The 18,188-nt window shown below is 33.5% G+C and overlaps 1 protein-coding gene and 1 non-coding gene across 2 annotated transcripts; one reads left to right on the plus strand and one right to left on the minus strand.

Annotated features, from left to right (window-relative positions):
* The first annotated feature begins 1,372 nt into the window (after positions 1–1,372).
* LOC120288369 (cytochrome P450 71AU50-like) lies at positions 1,373–3,897 on the plus strand. Its single transcript, XM_039302312.1, has 2 exons — positions 1,373–2,257; positions 3,219–3,897. The coding sequence occupies exons 1-2, from the start codon at positions 1,373–1,375 to the stop codon at positions 3,837–3,839; spliced, it is 1,506 nt and encodes a 501-aa protein (XP_039158246.1). The 3' UTR covers positions 3,840–3,897.
* Positions 3,898–6,015: 2,118 nt separating this feature from the next.
* On the minus strand, positions 6,016–6,121 carry LOC120288635. The gene has a single exon (XR_005546738.1). It is a non-coding gene; the product is annotated as a small nucleolar RNA R71 (small nucleolar RNA).
* Between the last annotated feature and the right edge of the window lie 12,067 nt (positions 6,122–18,188).

Raw genomic sequence — 18,188 nt, forward strand, 5'->3', positions numbered from 1 at the left:
TGCCGCCTTCATTAAAGAACAAAGGTTGATTTTGGATTATTATTTATTGAAATATGTTGTTTTTATTAAAATATCGAGTTTAAGCCTGCAAATTAAATAAATCGAGATGAATTATTATTATTTTGCCAACATCCGAAATCGACCAAAGAAAAACGCACGAATTTCCCTCTACGAATTAAAGTCACTTTCCTATTTTCACTTAGGAGTCCAACGTCATTATGGACTTTGACCATGGAAAATAATTCTGTTTTGAAATCCATGAAGATTATCCTCTGTGTTACCGAAGTCAGCGTGGATAATAGAAGAGGAAATAATAGAAGTCAACTTTTGTCAGAATTTGACAAAGAGTTTTTAATTTTTTATATATATATATTATACTCGGGGGATGTTTTACGAAAGTCTTGAAGCAGCACCACTTTTGTGAGCGCTTGAAGCGCCGTGGTTGATGTGAGCATTGAAGTGTCGTTATTCAAGCGAGTGCTTGACAGCGGGTCGTCGGGCAAAGTTTGTGGGTGAATAACATGCAAAGAAGTTTTAGTGTTTAAGTCTATTAAATTTTGTGGTAAGATTTGTGCGTAATTCCTTTATGAAATTTAGAGATTACTTCAAAAGAAATTGTGAGGATAATTACTACATAAATTATTAGATATAATTGGGGCTTATGAAACATCGTGAGTGTTTGAGTGACTCGAGTACAATCATAATCTAAATAAATGGTATGATCCTTTATTTAATTATGCTATCTAGATCGTACACAAAAGTTCAAAATCCATAGAGCATCTTAAATTTATTTTGCAAGTGTTGGAGGAAGCAAATAAAAGATTCAGATTGTGGACCTCAAGCAAGCATTTTAATTTTGTTTTTCATCTTTTAAATTTCATAGATTATATAATGACATTAACGATTTCTTTTTAGTAAGTGATAATATTTTTAATTATAATTATTTGTATTTTGGTATTTAATTTATTTTTTTCTTTCATCATATTCAAGAAAATTGATTGTGTGGGCTGGCTTATAATTTTGTCTCTTAGTCTGGCCTTGCAATAAAGGAAAAAAGAAAAAGAAAAGAGTAACAGATGAGTCCGGCTGAAAAAGTCAGCCGATTTCCTCAAAATCCTTTTGGGGTCCACGCTTCAAACGGAGTGACAGTCAGCGGGAGCTGTAGGAAAATTACTACGAATATACAATTCGTAGGTCAAGCAACGTTATAATGACAGAATGGCTGACAATTAGTGACATCGACCGGAAAATTTGTCGTTACCCAGCCATTTTTAGGCACGGATCCCGTCTCCTACTCGTATTTATACCTACATATCAAAGGAAAAACCCATCACCCCCTTCCCCTCCACTTGCTTCCAAGGAACCACCTCCAATGGCTTGGATATGGATTGCACTCACTTTCGCTTTACTTGCTCATCTCCTATTTCGATCTTTGCTGTGGAAAACACAGAGCAAGAAGAAGGAATTGCCTCCTGGTCCAAGAGGGTTTCCGATTCTTGGAAACCTCCCTTCGTTAGGAAAGAACCCTCACCATGATCTTCGCAAATTAGCTCAAAAGTATGGACCCATCATGTACTTGCGTTTAGGGTTCATGCCCACAATCATCGTCTCATCGCCCGAAGCAGCGGAGCTAGTCCTCAAGACCCATGATCTTGTTTTCGCAAGCCGACCGCCACAAGAAGCCATGAAGCACATGCTCTACGAACAAAGGAACTTGTCCTTTTCACCCTATGGTCCGTCCTGGAGGAACGTGCGAAAGATGTGCAGTTTGGAGCTTCTTAGCAACGCCAAGGTCAAATCCTTTGAGTCCATCCGAAGGGAAGAGGTCGGCTTGTTGGTGCGTTTTCTCAGAGACGCATCTCGTGACCGGGCCACTGTCAATCTGAGTGGAAAGATCTCATCGCTGAGCGCCGACATGAATTGCCGAATGATTTTCGGTAAGAAGTACCTGGATGAGGAGTTCGACCAGAGAGGGTTCGAGGCTTGGATTCGAGAAGGGAATATATTGGCCGCGACGCCTAACATTGGAGACTATATTCCATACTTTGCTCCGCTTGATCTTCAAGGGTTAACCCGGCGCATGAAGGCTGTGAGCAAAGTGTTTGATACCTTCTTGGAGAAGATCATTGATGAGCACTTGGAGTACGAGAAAGAGGAACGGCAGAGCAAAGACTTTGTCGACGTCATGCTGGGTTTCATGGGATCTAATGATGGCGAGTACCATATGGACAGGCCCCATATCAAAGCCATAATGCTGGTAATTCATCGTTGTGTTCATTTTCTTTTCTGATGACGAGGTACCCCAGATTATTTCGACACATGAATACCACCACCATGCATATAGTCCCCATCCCACACGAATTGAGGAATTACTACATACAAATAGAATTTATCCTAGTTCAACCTATAATCCTCCTGACCTTGCCTTGCTTGTGTGGAAAAGTTAATTAAAGTGTGGACATGTTACCCAAAAAAAAAAAAAAAAAAAATGAGCCCTTTTTTTTTCCCCCTCTCCCGCTATATTTTTGTTTTTTAGTAGCTTTTCAAAGTTTGTGAGACAATTATTAAGCCGTGATCTTATAATAAGATTCTTATGAATGCGGTCCCTATCTTAACTCATTTTTGGGGGTTGATTGGATACGGTGAACTCATTTTTAGGACACGTATCGCCATCCAGCCAATAAAGGGAGATGAAAGCACCGTTTTGAGGCGAAAGATCATTATTCTAGATATTTGATTTTTAGATGGATGAACGGTTTAGTGACTTAAATGCTTTACAGCTTTTTAGGGCTGTCTTTACATAGTTTATGCAAACAATCAATAGATATAATTTTTTTTTTAATAGCCTTATGTAGCTTAGCGATTGATCCACCAGTTAATCAAGTAAATGAGAACGGACAAAATAAAAAGTCAAGTGGATGAGAAAGTTGGACATCTAGAAGTCTCACATTCGCCAACACTATTCTCTTTGTTAAATCAATGCTTCGAAAGACACGCATGGTTTGTCTCCCAACGCAAGTTCAGTAGATGACGTTTTGTCAAGAAGGAAAGCATAAAAATCCAGAACAGACATGTTCGACACCACTCCTGAAATATTGGTTACACGTGGTTGATGAGATGTTGATTGATAGAGAATTCCCTTTGATCTTATGAGAAGATGACTTGTGAACCATTCTCTTTTCAACTAATTCAGCACTTACTTAATTTAATATATTTAGGACATGATGGCGGCCTCCATAGACACTTCGGCTACAGTAATAGAGTGGGCAATTTCCGAGCTCATAAGACATCCACAAGTGATGAAGAAACTTCAGCATGAACTAAAGAAAGTTGTGGGCATGAACAGAATCGTGGAGGAATCAGACATAGAGAGCTTGGACTACCTATACATGGTCGTTAAAGAGACCCTCCGGCTACATCCGCCCGTCCCGTTACTTCTTCCACACGAGTCAATCGAGGACTGCACGGTCGGTGGCTTCCACATCCCGCGCAAGTCAAGGCTCATTGTGAATGCATGGGCAATCGGAAGAGATCCACACGTTTGGGGCGACCCCGAAAAGTTCATCCCAGAGAGGTTTGAAGGGACAAGCATTGATGTTCGGGGACATGACTTTCAACTTGTGCCATTTGGGTCTGGTCGTAGAGGATGTCCCGGGATGCAACTAGGTCTAATTGTGATCCGGCTGGTGTTGGCGCAACTTGCGCATTGCTTTGATTGGGAGCTTCCAGACAGTATGTCACCGTCCGAACTCGACATGAGTGAAGAGTTCGGTCTTACGCTCCCTCGAGCCAAACATCTAGTGGCCATACCTTCGTTTCGCCTAAAAACTGATGATTAGGGACCATTCCCAATCAACCTATCTTATGAGCAGGTAAAGAAAGAATTTAAGCGGATTGTGCCAATAACAGATGATATGAACTTGTCGTTCTTGTATGGTTCACGTTTTCATATTCACTAGATTAGTTTACAACATTTTATATGAAAGGCCTAAGATGCCCTTAAATTATGGTGATCTGGAAAGTTAGTTGATCCTTAAATTATTATGTATTTGCACTGCATAAAGGCAACATATATATATATATATATATATATATATATATATATATATGCAATTATAATTGTACGTTCTGTGATGCATCTGACCATGCGTATCAGTCTAATTTTATTTATTGTGAAGAATGAGTTTTTTTTTTTTTTTTTTTTTGGTAAAGTATTGTGAAGAATGAGTTGATGATTGGTAACTCTATAAAAATAGAGTTATTTTACCTATTTTAAGCAACAATTAATGCAATATCTATGAAAAAATATTTGGATTTCCTTCTGATTATTCGAATTTTCCTTGTTTATGCAGAATAATGAGATATGGAGAAGATAAGGAAAAAAATAGTAAATATCAGAAATTTAAATAATAAAAAAGCAGTGGAAAATGGATATCAAATCAGGAAATTCTTGATTTTGTTCCCTAATGGTATCTGCAAGCATTGGGAGATAGATATCTGAGGATATATTTTTGAAGAGGAGAACATGAAGAGCCAGAGAGAGAAGTTAAGTTTTTATTAAATCGTTTTTCATTCTTCTGAGAGTTTTTCAAGTATTTTGAAGAGAATACCAAACTGGTGACAAAATTCTTGTTATTTGATTCAAGATGTTAGGTTTGATTTATATTTTTATTTCTTATTCTACTGTATTTTAATTTTTCTTTTGTTAGGGCTACGATGTAGCCTAACCATGATGATGTGAATTTCATGATTTTTATATTTTACAATTGATTTCATTCATGTGAGTTATATATTATTGTGCTTAATGCTTCTGAGTGACTGACCACCACTTGAATGATCTGATGTGTATGTTTGAGACTGAGAAATGATAATATGCAATTGCTCATTATAATGTATAACCGTGAATTAAACGTGGATCTTATACCGCGTTATTTGTGTAACTTTCGGTGATAAAGTGATCCAAAAGACTCATTGTAAGACAGGAATATTCATAGTTTTTAATGCACTTATGTTTATTTTAATTCACATAGAAATATAATAGATTAATAAGCTGAGTAGGTTTGCTAATCCTAGAGATAGGATAGTAAATAGATTAGGAAATTCCGCTATCACATGTTTGATATCGTTCTTGTATTCACAACAATCTGAAATTCATATATAGTGGTTATGGTGAAATCGCATGTTCTAACATATTCATCTGATTGATTTACTGCATTTAGTCTACAAATTTCGTTTTTAATTTATTATTAATTATATTTTGATTTGTTAGATAAATTTTAGAATTAGTCTATTTTAGTATTTAATTGGTTTATTAATCATTGATCTCCGTGGGACGATACTTTTTCTCATCATTATATTACTTGTTTGACATGTTCACTTGCGTTTAGAACTTTACGAGTAAGTTTTTGGCGCCGTTGCTGGGGATCGTTTGTTTAATACTAATTAATATTGATACCATATAATTCTAAGTTTAATCTAGCTTTCGTTTTGTTTTATTTTTCAAGGGTGTACATTGATTTATGACACATAGCCAACAAGGGAAACTTGTTGAGCTTGATCCAGAAATCGAGTGTACATTCAAAAGGCGACTAAGAGAACAAAGAAATCACGGTAAGAAGATGGCAGACGGTGAGAATGAAAATCCACGTAGACTCTTAAGAGATTATGCTGCGCCAACAGTTCAAGGTACCACATCAAATATCAGAAGACCTGCAATTCAAGCAAACAACTTTGAGATCAAGTCATCACTTATTCAAATGCTTTAATAATCAGTACAATTCAGTGGGCTACCAAGCGATGATCCAAACGCTCACATCGATACTTTTCTTGAAATCTGTGACACCATTAAATATAATGGAGTTACAAATGATGCTATTAGATTGAGATTATTTTCATTCTCTCTTAGAGACAAAGCTAAGAGTTGGTTTTCTTTTCTTCCTGCAAGATCAATTACTACATGGAATGATATGGCTCATAAATTTCTTGGTAAGTTCTTTCCACCTGCAAAGTCTGCGAAGATGCGTAACGATATTACTAATTTTATGCATATGGATAATGAATCATTATATGAAGCATGGGAAAGATTTAAAGAATTTCTTAGGAGATGCCCACATCACGGACTACCTGTATGGATGCAGGTACAAACTTTTTATAATGGCTCCAGTACAAATCTTCGTTCTATAATTGATGTAGCTGCAGGGGGAACTTTAAATAATAAAACACCAGAAGAAGCCTACAATCTATTAGAGGAGATGGCGTCCAATAGTTATCAATTGCCTACTAAGAGATTACCAATGCGAAAAGTTAGCAGAGTTCATGAAGTGGATACTTTTGCTGCAATTGCTGCACAATTTGAAGCACTCAACAAAAAGCTTAATAATATGAGTGTTTCAGTCATGAAAATTCAGAATTTGACATGTGATTTTTGTGGTGAATGACATATTAGCACAGAATGTCAAGTAGGTAATACTTTTAAACAATCTAGTGAAAATTCTAACTTTGTTGGGAATTTTAACAGGTCACAGAATAATCTCTACTCCAACACACACAATCTGAGATGGCGCAATCATCCAAATTTTTCATGGAATAATCAGAATGTGACAAGACCACCAAGATTCAAACAATCAGAAGAGACAAAGTCAAATTTGGAAGACATAGTCACCAAAGTTGCTGACACAACTCATGACTTCATCAAAAGCACGGATGTGAGATTTCAAAACCAAGAGACTTCTATCAGAATCTGGAGATGCAAGTAGGTCGGTTAGCAAGCATGATGTCAGAGAGTCAACGGGGTTCTTTGCCGAGCAACACAGAGAAAAATCCAATTGAAAACATAAAAGCTATTACCCTAAGAAGTGGTAAACAAGTAGGAGAAGAAGAAATTTTCAGAGACAATGAAGAGGTGATCAATAAACAATCAAAAGAAACAAGCAAGAGTAAACTTTTTCCAGATACTCCCAAGCCATATCTACCGCCAATTCCATTCCATCAACGACTCTAGCAGCACAAAATAGATAAGCAATATTCTAAATTTCTTGATGTATTTAAAATATTGCACATTAACATTCATTTTGCAGATGCCTTAGCACAAATGCCTAGTTATGCAAAAATTTTGAATGAGATTTTGGCAAACAAAAGGAAACGAAGGATTATGAAACTATAAAGTTAAACAAAGAGTGTTCAGCCATCCTACAAAACAAATTGCCTCCGAAATTAAAAGATCTAGGGAGTTTTACTATTCATTGCACTATTTGAGATTCTTACTTTGAAAAAACATTATGTGATTAGGTGCCAATATTAATTTGATGCCTTATTCAATTTTCAAGAAATTAGGATTCGGTGAGGTAAAAGCAACCACAGTGTCACTTCAACTGGCTTATCGATCAATTAAATATCCGAGAGGTATTGTGGAAGATGTTTTGGTAAAAGTTGACAAATTTATCTTTTTTGTAAATTTCATAGTTCTTGACATTGAGGAATATTTTGAGGTACCACTTATCTTAAGTTGACCGTTTCTAGCAATAGGAAGAGCTCTTATTGATGTACAAGGGAAATTGATTCTTAAAGTTCAAGATAATCTTGTTTCATTTAATGTTTTTAAAGCAATGAAATATCCATCTGATGATAATTCTTATTTTAGAGTTGAGACAGTTGACAAGTTGGTGAATGAAGTTTTTCAGGAAAATATTTTTAAAGATTCACTTGAAGCATGTATGATTCGATCAAGGAACAAAGATATTCAAAATTAGGAGATAAAGGAATACGCAAATTTCATGGAGGCAATTCCACCTTATTCAAGGCAAAAGGCAATTAAATTTGAGGAGTTTGGACAACACATTACAAAGCCTAAACCATCAATTGAAGAGCCTCCAATTCTTGAACTCAAACCCTTACTTTCTCATTTGAAATATGCTTATTTAGATGGAGTTTCTTCTTTACTGGTAATTATATCTTCTTCTTTGACAGATTTGATGGAGGAGAAATTGTTCAAAGTATTAAGAGAGCATAAATGTGCAATTAGATGATATCAAAGGAATTAGTCCTTCAATTTGCATGCACAAAATTTGATTGAGGAACAATATAAACCCACTATCCAACCTCAAAGGCGTTTGAACTCGAAAATGCAAGAAGTAGTGAAAGCTAAGGTAATTAAGCTACTTGATGCAGATATTATCTATCCTATCTCTGATAGTTCTTGGGTAAGAAGTATATACAAGTTGTGCCAAAGAAAGGCAGTATGACTATTCAAAAAAAACGACAACAATGAATTGATTCCAACTAGAACAGTTATTGAGTGGCGTGTATGTATGGATTACAGAAAATTGAATGATGCCACTAGAAAAGATCACTTTCCTTTACCATTTATTGATCAAATGTTAGAAAGACTTGCAGGACATGAGTTTTATTGCTTTCTTGATGGATAATCAAGGTATAATCAGATTCCTATTGCACCAGAAGATCAAGAGAAAATTACTTTCACTTGTCCCTATGGTACTTTTGCTTTTAGAAGAATGCCATTTGGTCTTTGTAATGCACCAGCCACTTTTCAAATATGCATTATGACTATTTTTTTTTATATGGTTGAAAAATATATTGAGATTTTCATGGATGATTTTTCCGTTTTTTGCCTATCATTTGATTTTTGTTTAAATAATTTGGCTTTGGTCTTACAAAGATGTAAGGAGACTAACCTTATTTTGAATTGGGAGAAGTGTCACTTTATGGTGCAGGAAGGAATAGTGCTTGGGCATAAAATTTCTCAAAGCGGAATAGAAGTTGATCGAGCCAAAGTGGAGGTCATTGCAAAATTGCCTCCGCCAACATTTGTGAAACTTGTCAGAGGATTTTTGGGACATGTAAGATTTTACAGGCAATTTATAAAAGATTTTTCAAAAATTGCTAAACTTCTTTCTAATCTTTTAGAAAAAGATGCTCCTTTTAATTTTTCTGTTGAATGCATGCAATCTTTTAACACTTTAAAGGAGAAGTTAATATCAGCACCAATTATGGCAGCACCAAATTGGGATTTACCTTTTGAACTGATGTGTGATGCTATCGATTCTACAGTAGGAGCTGTTTTGGGACAAAGGAAGAATAAAATTTTTCAAACCATATACTATGCTAGTCCAACCTTGTTAGATGCAGAATTGAATTATTCAACAATAGAAAGGGAACTTTTGGCGGTAGTTTTTGCTTTTGATAAATTTCGTTCTTATTTAATTGACTTAAAAGTTATAGTTTATTCTGACCATTCTACTCTTAAGTATCTGCTAGAAAAGAAATAATCAAAACCCAGGTTGATTAGGTGGATTCTATTGCTGCAAAATTTTGATTTGGAAATCAAAGATAAGAAGGGGACTGAAAATCTAATTGCAGACCACTTATCAAGGATTCCAAATTCAAAGGAAGAGGTAAGGCCAATTTTGGAAGAGTTCCCTGATGAGAAAAAATTTTCTATCAAGTCCACAAAAATTCCTTGGTACACCGACTTTATAAATTATTTGATAAGTAATGTTCTTCCTCCTAAATTATCATATCAATAGAAGAAAAAAATTCTTTTCTAATGTTAAAAATTATTTTTGGGAATAATCTTTCTTGTTTAAAGTATGTGCAGACCAAGTCATAAGAAGATGTGTTCCAAACAAAGAGAAGGCAAACATTCTATATCATTGTCATGATGGAGTGGCAGGTGGCTATTTCGAAGCCACTAAAACTGCAGCTAAGATTTTACAATCTAGATTTTATTAGCCTACACTTTTTAAAGATGCATACTCCTATCTAGCTTCATGTGATAAGTGTCAAAGAACTGGAAATATTTCAAGAAAAAATTAGATGCCTTTAAACAACATTATTGTGTGCGAATTATTTGATGTTTGGGGTATTGATTTCATGGGACCCTTTACACCTTCTTATGGAAATTTATACGTTTTAGTGGCTGTGGAGTATGTGTCTAAGTGAATAGAAGCTGTAGCATTGCCAACAAATAATGCTAAGGTTGTGGTTAAATTTTTGAAGAAAAATATTTTACCCGATTTGGCACTCTTAAGGCAATCATAAGTAACAGGAGGACACATTTTTACAACAAACAATTTGAAGCACTTTTGAGTAAGCACGGAGTTACACATAAGATTGCAACCCCTTATCATTCTCAGACCGGTGGTCAAGTAGAGGTTTCAAATAGAGAAATCAATAAAATTTTAGAAAAAATAGTGATTGCCTCTAGGAAAGATTGATCGATAAAACTTGATGATACACTTTGGGCCTATAAGACAACGTTCAAAACTCCAATTGGGATGTCTCCTTTTAGACTAGTGTTTGGAAAAGTTTGTCACTTACCAGTGGAATTAGAGCATAAAGAATATTGGGCATTGAAATTTTTGAATTTTGATATGCAATCTGCAGGTGAAGAAAGATTATTACAACGGAATGAATTGGAGGAATTTCGCAATGAGACCTATGAAAATTCTAAGTTGTCCAAGGAACATACAAAAAGATGGCATGACAAGCACATATTCATAAGAGAGTTTAAAATTGGTCAAAAAGTCTTACTTTATAACTCTCGTCTTAAACTTTTTCCAGGAAAGTTGCGGTCTTGATGGTCTGGTCCTTTTACAGTTACACAGGTATTCCCATATGGAATAGTTGAAGTTGCGCATGACATTAAGGGCGCATTCAAAGTGAATGGTCAACGTTTAAAGCCCTACTTAGAAGGTGGTTATAATAAGCAAAAGACCACCATTAAACTTCATCCTCCATAATAGCGACATTTGAGATAATTTGGCTGAAAACTATAAAGCAAGAACTTCTTGAGAGGCAGCCCAAGCATTTTAATTATGTTTTTATTTATTTATTTTTACGTTTATGTTTTGCAAAAAAAAAAAAAAAAAGATTAGATTTTCTCTATTTTATCCAAATTAATTTTTTTAGAGATCCCATTCAAGAGTTTAATCATCAAGATTATCTACAAACTTATCCTACAATCGGGGAGTTTTCTTCTTCCTATTCTATTTTCCCATTGAGGGCACTTTGCTTCATTCAAGTTTGGAGGGTGAGACAAATTTATTTTTAGGATAATTTTTTTTATCATGATTGTTTTCCCGGTTGTGAATTTTGACGATTCTTAGGAAAAATTTAAATTTTATTTAAACTTGCAATTGATGTGTGAGTTAATCTTAATTCGATTATGTTGATCCACTTACTGAGCACTAAAATTCCTTAATTTTTTAATTGTATATAAATCTAGAGAACATTCATGTGAAGTATGTGATTTTCTTAAATTTCACCCAAATCTTAGAATTTGTTTGATTTTCTCTTGAGGCGAAATCCTAAACTAAATATAACTGAGAAAATGATTTAGGCAATTTTTGAATCAATTGAGCCTTTCAAGCTAATCCTATTTATTTATCCCTAATCACCCCGTTGAACCTTAATTATTACCCATTTTTTCATTGGCACCCATATATATTTAGCCTAGCCATTATCAAATTATATCCTTATCACATACCCTATGAACATGTTGATTTTCTTTTGGGATAAAAAATTATTTGAGCTTGATAGAAATTTGGGAGGAATGATGGAGTAAAAAGAAGCAAAAAAAAAAAAATTTGCAATGGTTGTTTGGGGTGTATTGTCAAAAAAAAAAAAGTTGCTTTTATGGTTCCCTATTCAACTTTCAATTGAGTGAGCCTTTTGGATACTCAATGGGTTGGAAATTTTCATGTTATATTATGAGGGAGTTTGGGAGAAACTCCACCATAAAGCAATTCAAAAAACAAAAGAGAGAAAGAAAAAAAAAAGAAAAAAAGAAAGAGAAAAAAGGAAAAAAAAAAGAAATGATGATATATTGTGACAAAAAAATTATCATGAAGGAGTGAAATTGGATAGTGACATTGGCTCTAATTAGATCCTAGAAATCAACGTGTTGATGGGTGATTTGAGCTTAAAATTATTGTTATCTCACATTTATCCCAGCTTTACATTACAAACCGAGAAAAGTCCTATTGATTTTTGGTTGGATAATTAGCTTACATTAGTGGAGAGAGAAATGAAAAACAAACCTATGAGATTTGGTCATAATTATTGAGAATTTTTAGAGGTTGCATGTCAATGTAAATTTATTTAGATTACATATAATCCGAAAAGATGAGACTCACACACACACTTAGATCACATAATTAGAATTGGTCTTAACTTATAAATCAATTTCAATGTTTGGATGGAATTTGTGTTTTTCTTTAAATTGTGAATTTGAGCAATTATGGAAAGATGTCATGGAGGAAGTTATTAGCTTGAGTATGTGTTATGTCTTGATTTTGCTCGAGGAATAGCAAAATGTTAAGTTTGGGGCTTTGATAACTCTATAAAAATAGAGTTATTTTACCTATTTTAGGCAACAATTAATGCAATATCTATGAGAAAATATTTGGATTTCCTTTTGATTATTCGAATTTTCCTTGTTTATGCAGAATAATGAGATATGGAGAGTATAAAGAAAAGAATGGCAAATATCAGGAATTCAAATAAATAAAAATAGTGGAAGATAGATATCAAATCAGGAAATTCTTGATTTTGTTCCCTAATATTATCTACAAGCGTCGGGAGATAGATATCTAAGGATATATTTTTTGAAGAGGAGAACATGAAGAGCTAGAGAGAGAGAGTTAGGTTTTTGTTAAATCGTTTTTCATTTTTCTGAGAGTTTTTCAAGTATTTTGAAGAGAAGACCAAATTGATGATAGAATTCTTGTTCTTTGATTCAAGATGCTAAGTTTGATTTATATTTTTATTCCTTGTTCTACTATATTCTAATTTTCTTTTGTTAGGGCTACGATGTAGCCTAACCATGATAATGTAAATTTCATGATTTTTATGTTTTACAATTGATTTCATTCATGTTAATTATATATTATTGTGTTTAATGCTTCTAAGTGACTAGCCACCACTTGAATGATCTGATGTGCATGTTTGAAACTGAAAAGTGATAATATGCAATTGCTCATTATAATGTATAGCCATGAATTAAATGTGGATAGAGATATACCGCGTTATTTGTGTAGCTTTTGGTAATAAAGTGATCCAAAAGACTTATTATAAACCGGGAATATTCATAGTTTTTAATACACTTATGTTTATTTTAATTCATATAGAAATATAGTGGATTAATAAGCTAAGTAGGTTGTTATACCTAGAGATAGGATGGTAAATAGATTAAAAAATTCCGCTATCACGTGTTTGATATCATTCTTGTATTCACAACAATCTGAAATTCATATATAGTAGTTATGGTGAAATTGGATGCTCTAACATATTTATTGATTGATTTATTGCATTTAGTCTACAAATTTCGTTTTTAATTTCTTTTTAATTATATTTTGATTTGTTAGATAAATTTTAGAATTAGTCTATTTTAGTATTTAATTGGTTTATTAATCATTGATCTCTGTGGGACGATACTTTTTCTCATCATTATATTACTTGTTTGACACGTTTACTTGCGTTTAGAATTTTACGAACAATGATTTTTGTGCACGTTTTACTGGTCAAAACATAAAATAGGGCATACAGCATTTATGTAGCATTTATGTTAAAAAATGAGCCAATGACTCATCTTGTTAACAAAAATTCGGACCAGCAATTTGGAATTTTTTTAACATTAGAAGCGGAATTCATAACTAGGCTCTACAAATTAAAAATAAGGAAAAGTACCCTAAAAAAAGTTATAAATCTATTACATTTGTATCAATTTATTTCTAAACATTTCAATCAAACCAATTTAGTTATATACATTTTCATGTTTTACCAATTGAATCCATCAACCACTTTAACATGGAAATTACTAACATGAATACTAGCCGTCTTACATGGCACAATCAACACTAATATGGATATTTTGTAAAAAATTATTTTTATTTTAAAAATAATAATTTTTATTAATTTATTCTTTTCTTTTTCATTTTCTTCCTTTTTCTTTTCTTTTCCTTTTTTTTTTTTTTCATTATGGCCATCTCACAACCTTCGCACAAGTTCAACTACCTATGGTTTAGCCATGGATTACTAAGCCTACACTTTGCTCTAATTCTCCCAAGCGCACACCAATTTGCAACTTGATTCAAGTTCTTAACATGTAAATCAATTTCAATTAGGAATTACAACTAATCTATTTTTTGTGAGTTAATTAAAAGACCAAGTAAAATATGAGAGAATACTTTACTTTTATGAGTCAGAGATTCTAGACGCGGGAACTTGATTACACTAGATTTATCTAATGCCCATTCGGTACATTTTCTCTTTTATTTTTTAAAAATATTTGTTAGACAACTTGAATTGATTTTAACCTAGCCACTAACATGCAAAGGATGATCATGCTTATGCGCAACTAATGAAATTAGCACTCAATAACCAAAGTAAATAAATTAAATGATAGAAAAAAAAAGTCAAACACACCAAAGCAATCAATAATTTTTGAAGTTTTCTTTTATCTTAAAATAAAAACATATATGCAATGCAAATAACTAGAGTCCTAATTATAACCTAATCCAATTAACATAACATTATCCTACATAACATGCAAATTTAATTAAATGAATTTAAACATGCAATCACTAAATGAAATGCAAATAGATTATGACGTGGATGATGACATGGCATATATGTCGTGGCATTAATAACTTGGCACATATGAATGACGTGGCATATGACATGGCAACATGATGTAGAATCTATTCATCTAATCCTATATGACACATGCATTATATTTTTGATATTTTTATTAAAATTCAAAATAAATTAAATTTTAAAAAACCCTAAAATGAAGGTTATTTTATCCAAACCAGGAAATAATTTAGATTGAATCCTATTCCAACTAGGAAACCAATTCGAAATTTCTAAAATCTATCTAAATATGTAGTCTAATCTAAAACCTACCATAACCTATTAATGGATCTTATCTAGAATCTACTCTAATCCATTCTAAAATTTATTCTAATTTATATGCAATCTTTTTTGTATTTTTTAGATAAGGAAAACAACCACTAAGGTTTGCCCTCAATGGCCACCCTTCCTACATAAGAAGGGAAAAGTGGGGGGTTCGAATCCTCGGCTTTTTAGAAGTTAGAATGGGACAATTTAACTTTAGATGTGAGATTCAACTCCCACGTCTTACAAGGAGGCATAACAAAAGTTTAGGAGTGAGAATTAGAGTATGAGTAGAATAAGACAGATAAAAAAAAAAGATAAGAAAACAAATTAAAAAGATAAGCACTCATTCATACAAGATAAGCTAAAAAAATAGCAATAAATATTAATTCGATCCAAATTTGGGAGAAAATAAAATCGACAACTTGATTTTAGGGCTTAAAGATCAAATGTACCAATTTTTCATGCAATGTGTTAACACCTAAATTTTGGCGATCCGATCATTTATTTATTGCATATAAAATGATGGGTTAATTTTATCCCTGAAAAAAAATATTAATTGCATAGCATATAAATTTAGGTGCATTTGTTTTTAATTTACATTTTTTTGCATTGGACCGGTGGCAAATGGGTTGGAATTAGTGGTTCTGAACTTTAACTTGGTGGGCCGAACTAAGCCCATGAAGCGAGCAAATTAGCTCAAGGTCGTTTTTTTTAATGATTGAAGATTATCTCCTGAAAAATAGGAATTTGAAATTTTTTGGAGATATGATGAATTTTTTGGATAGAGCAGATGTGAAAAGCAAATATTGCGTTCTTACCTTTTACCAAAAAAAAAAAAGCAAATATTGCGTTCGACAAAACGAATATTGCATTTGGAAAAAGAATCTTCATGAATATCGATTTGGAAATATTAAAAAAAAAAAAAAAAAACTTAAGCGATAGCCTATAAATAGGTTAAAACACGTAGGATTTAAGGAGGCCACACATTAAATATACGGCCGCACAAATGGGGGTTTTTCTTTTCATCACTTCGTAGGGGTTTTATTTTCTCCAGTGGACTTATTTTTTATCACTTTGTAAGAGGGAGACCACACAGTGGAGATACACGACCGTGTGTTGGGTTGCATCTCAAGTTGCTGGCCTGGGCACCTTCATCAGAACATTCTTGATTGGCGCGCCTTCACTTTGCAAGAGAATCCAGAGAGAGGAGGGCATGAAGCATTGAGACGCCATTAGTGAGTGGAGGAATAAAAAATAAGGAATTAAAAGAGGGACTGTGAGTGGTGATTTGTTGAGATTAATTCACGCAATTCTCACATCTCGGATGCCGCTTTTCCGACACCAACATCAACGAAGCCAATCCTCGCCCACTCTGCAACTTTCCGGTGTTTCATCCAGCAATTCCAGGCCGGTGAGCAACTTCCAGCAAAGCCCAAACACTGCTCAGCGAGACCCAGATTTCTCACTGAATCTATCCGAATCCAGCGAGCACAGCACAACTTTCAATGTCCACAATCTTCAGCTATCTCAGCCAATTTTGCAACACCAGCCCGTCCCTTCTGACATGCGCATGCAGCTTGGCCGCACTTGATGACTTTTTTGCAGATTTTCCAGGCGTCCTTGATGTGCCCGAGACCTCCACCGATCCAGTTATTTTGTTTTCGTTTGAATTTTCATTAGTGCAGGTCTTCCTAGACCAAATCCACTCACCGCCCCGGCAATCCTAGCAAATCTCATAGCAATACTTGTCCCTCGGCACCTCTAGCAACAACCTCTCCTTGATCGAGCTACCACCATGCTGTCAAGGACACCACACCGCCGAGCACCTCCATACACCCTCGGTCACCTGTTGAGCAGATTCCATTCGGTTCAAATTCGGTAACATTATTTGCGAAATCAGGTAATTATCTTATCTAAATTTGATTTGGATATTTTATTGCCTAAAATATGATTTTCAATATCTTACATGCATATTTGAATTATGGACGTATTTCCGATTATGAATTATTGCCTAATTTGCAACCGCATGAATTTTTATTCCATCTATAAGGTTTTAGATTGAATAATTAATCACGCAGGAATGAAATTGATATTTTGATATTTAAGGCTTAAGAGCAATTTATCGATTTTATTAGCAAAATAATCAAGTTTGGATTTCAATTCAAATATGGATAACATTTTTGATAACCATGGATGATTTAGTGTTTATCTTTTAATTGTTCTGTTTATCCCAAAAATACAAAAAAAAAAAAAAAAAAATTACATTCGCATCCCATGTAAGTTAGAACCAATTGCATGATAGGTTAGTTAGATTTTTTTTTTTTTTTAAATGCATGTATTTAGAATAGATAACATTTCATTTTAGTTTTCACTTTAGTTAGATTTTATTTTTAGTGATTTTAATTACGAATTTTCACGACAAAAAATACAAAAAAAAAAATCATGCGCATGTCATATAGAATTAGGTTCATGAAATGCACACCATTTAGTGTTTGTTGCTAGGTCCATTTAGTTGAAAATTGCCTGTTATTAGAATTAGGTCATTAGGTTAATTTAGATTGCACATTTAATTATTGCATTTCTTTAATTTCAAATTTCATGAAAAATACCAAAAAGAATTTTCATAGAATTAATTTTATTCTCTAGGATAGATTGCATACTTATTAAAAAAACACAAAAACATCGCACTTGCATCATATAGTTTAGTTCATATTGCCATGTCATATTATTTCATGTTAGAGTAATAGCATGCATTGCATAAAGCATGATTTTCATTAAATAAGTGAGAGCAAAATTAAGTGGTTGTGTATTAATTAAAAATCATATTTATGACTATTGATGTGAATTCTGATTTAACATTGCAAACGGTTTCGTTGCTATGAGGTAAGTCCTGCAATTTATTCATTGCTTTATTTGGATGTTAAATTGGTGGCTTGCACACCCGCATGGTCATCTTACATGTTAGGAAAATATGTTTAAAATCAATTCAAACTGCCTGCAAAACATTTTCTTCAAAATAAAAAAGAAAGGTACCTAAAGGGCGTTAGAGAAATTTAATGTAATCAAGTCCCTGTATTCAAAATCTCTGGTTCGTAGAAGTAAAATAATTCTCCCATTATTTTATTTAAGTGTCTAATCGACCTATCGTAAACTGATTAGTGGCGACTCCTAATTGAAAAACATGTTACGTATGAGATATTTGAACCTAAATCGCGAATTTGTATGGTTTTGGGAGAGCCGAGTTAAGTTAGATTTAGTAGTCCATTAGCCTG

The sequence above is a fragment of the Eucalyptus grandis genome, chromosome 9 (genome assembly GCF_016545825.1).
Source record: "Eucalyptus grandis isolate ANBG69807.140 chromosome 9, ASM1654582v1, whole genome shotgun sequence".
Taxonomy (NCBI): Eukaryota; Viridiplantae; Streptophyta; class Magnoliopsida; order Myrtales; family Myrtaceae; genus Eucalyptus; species Eucalyptus grandis.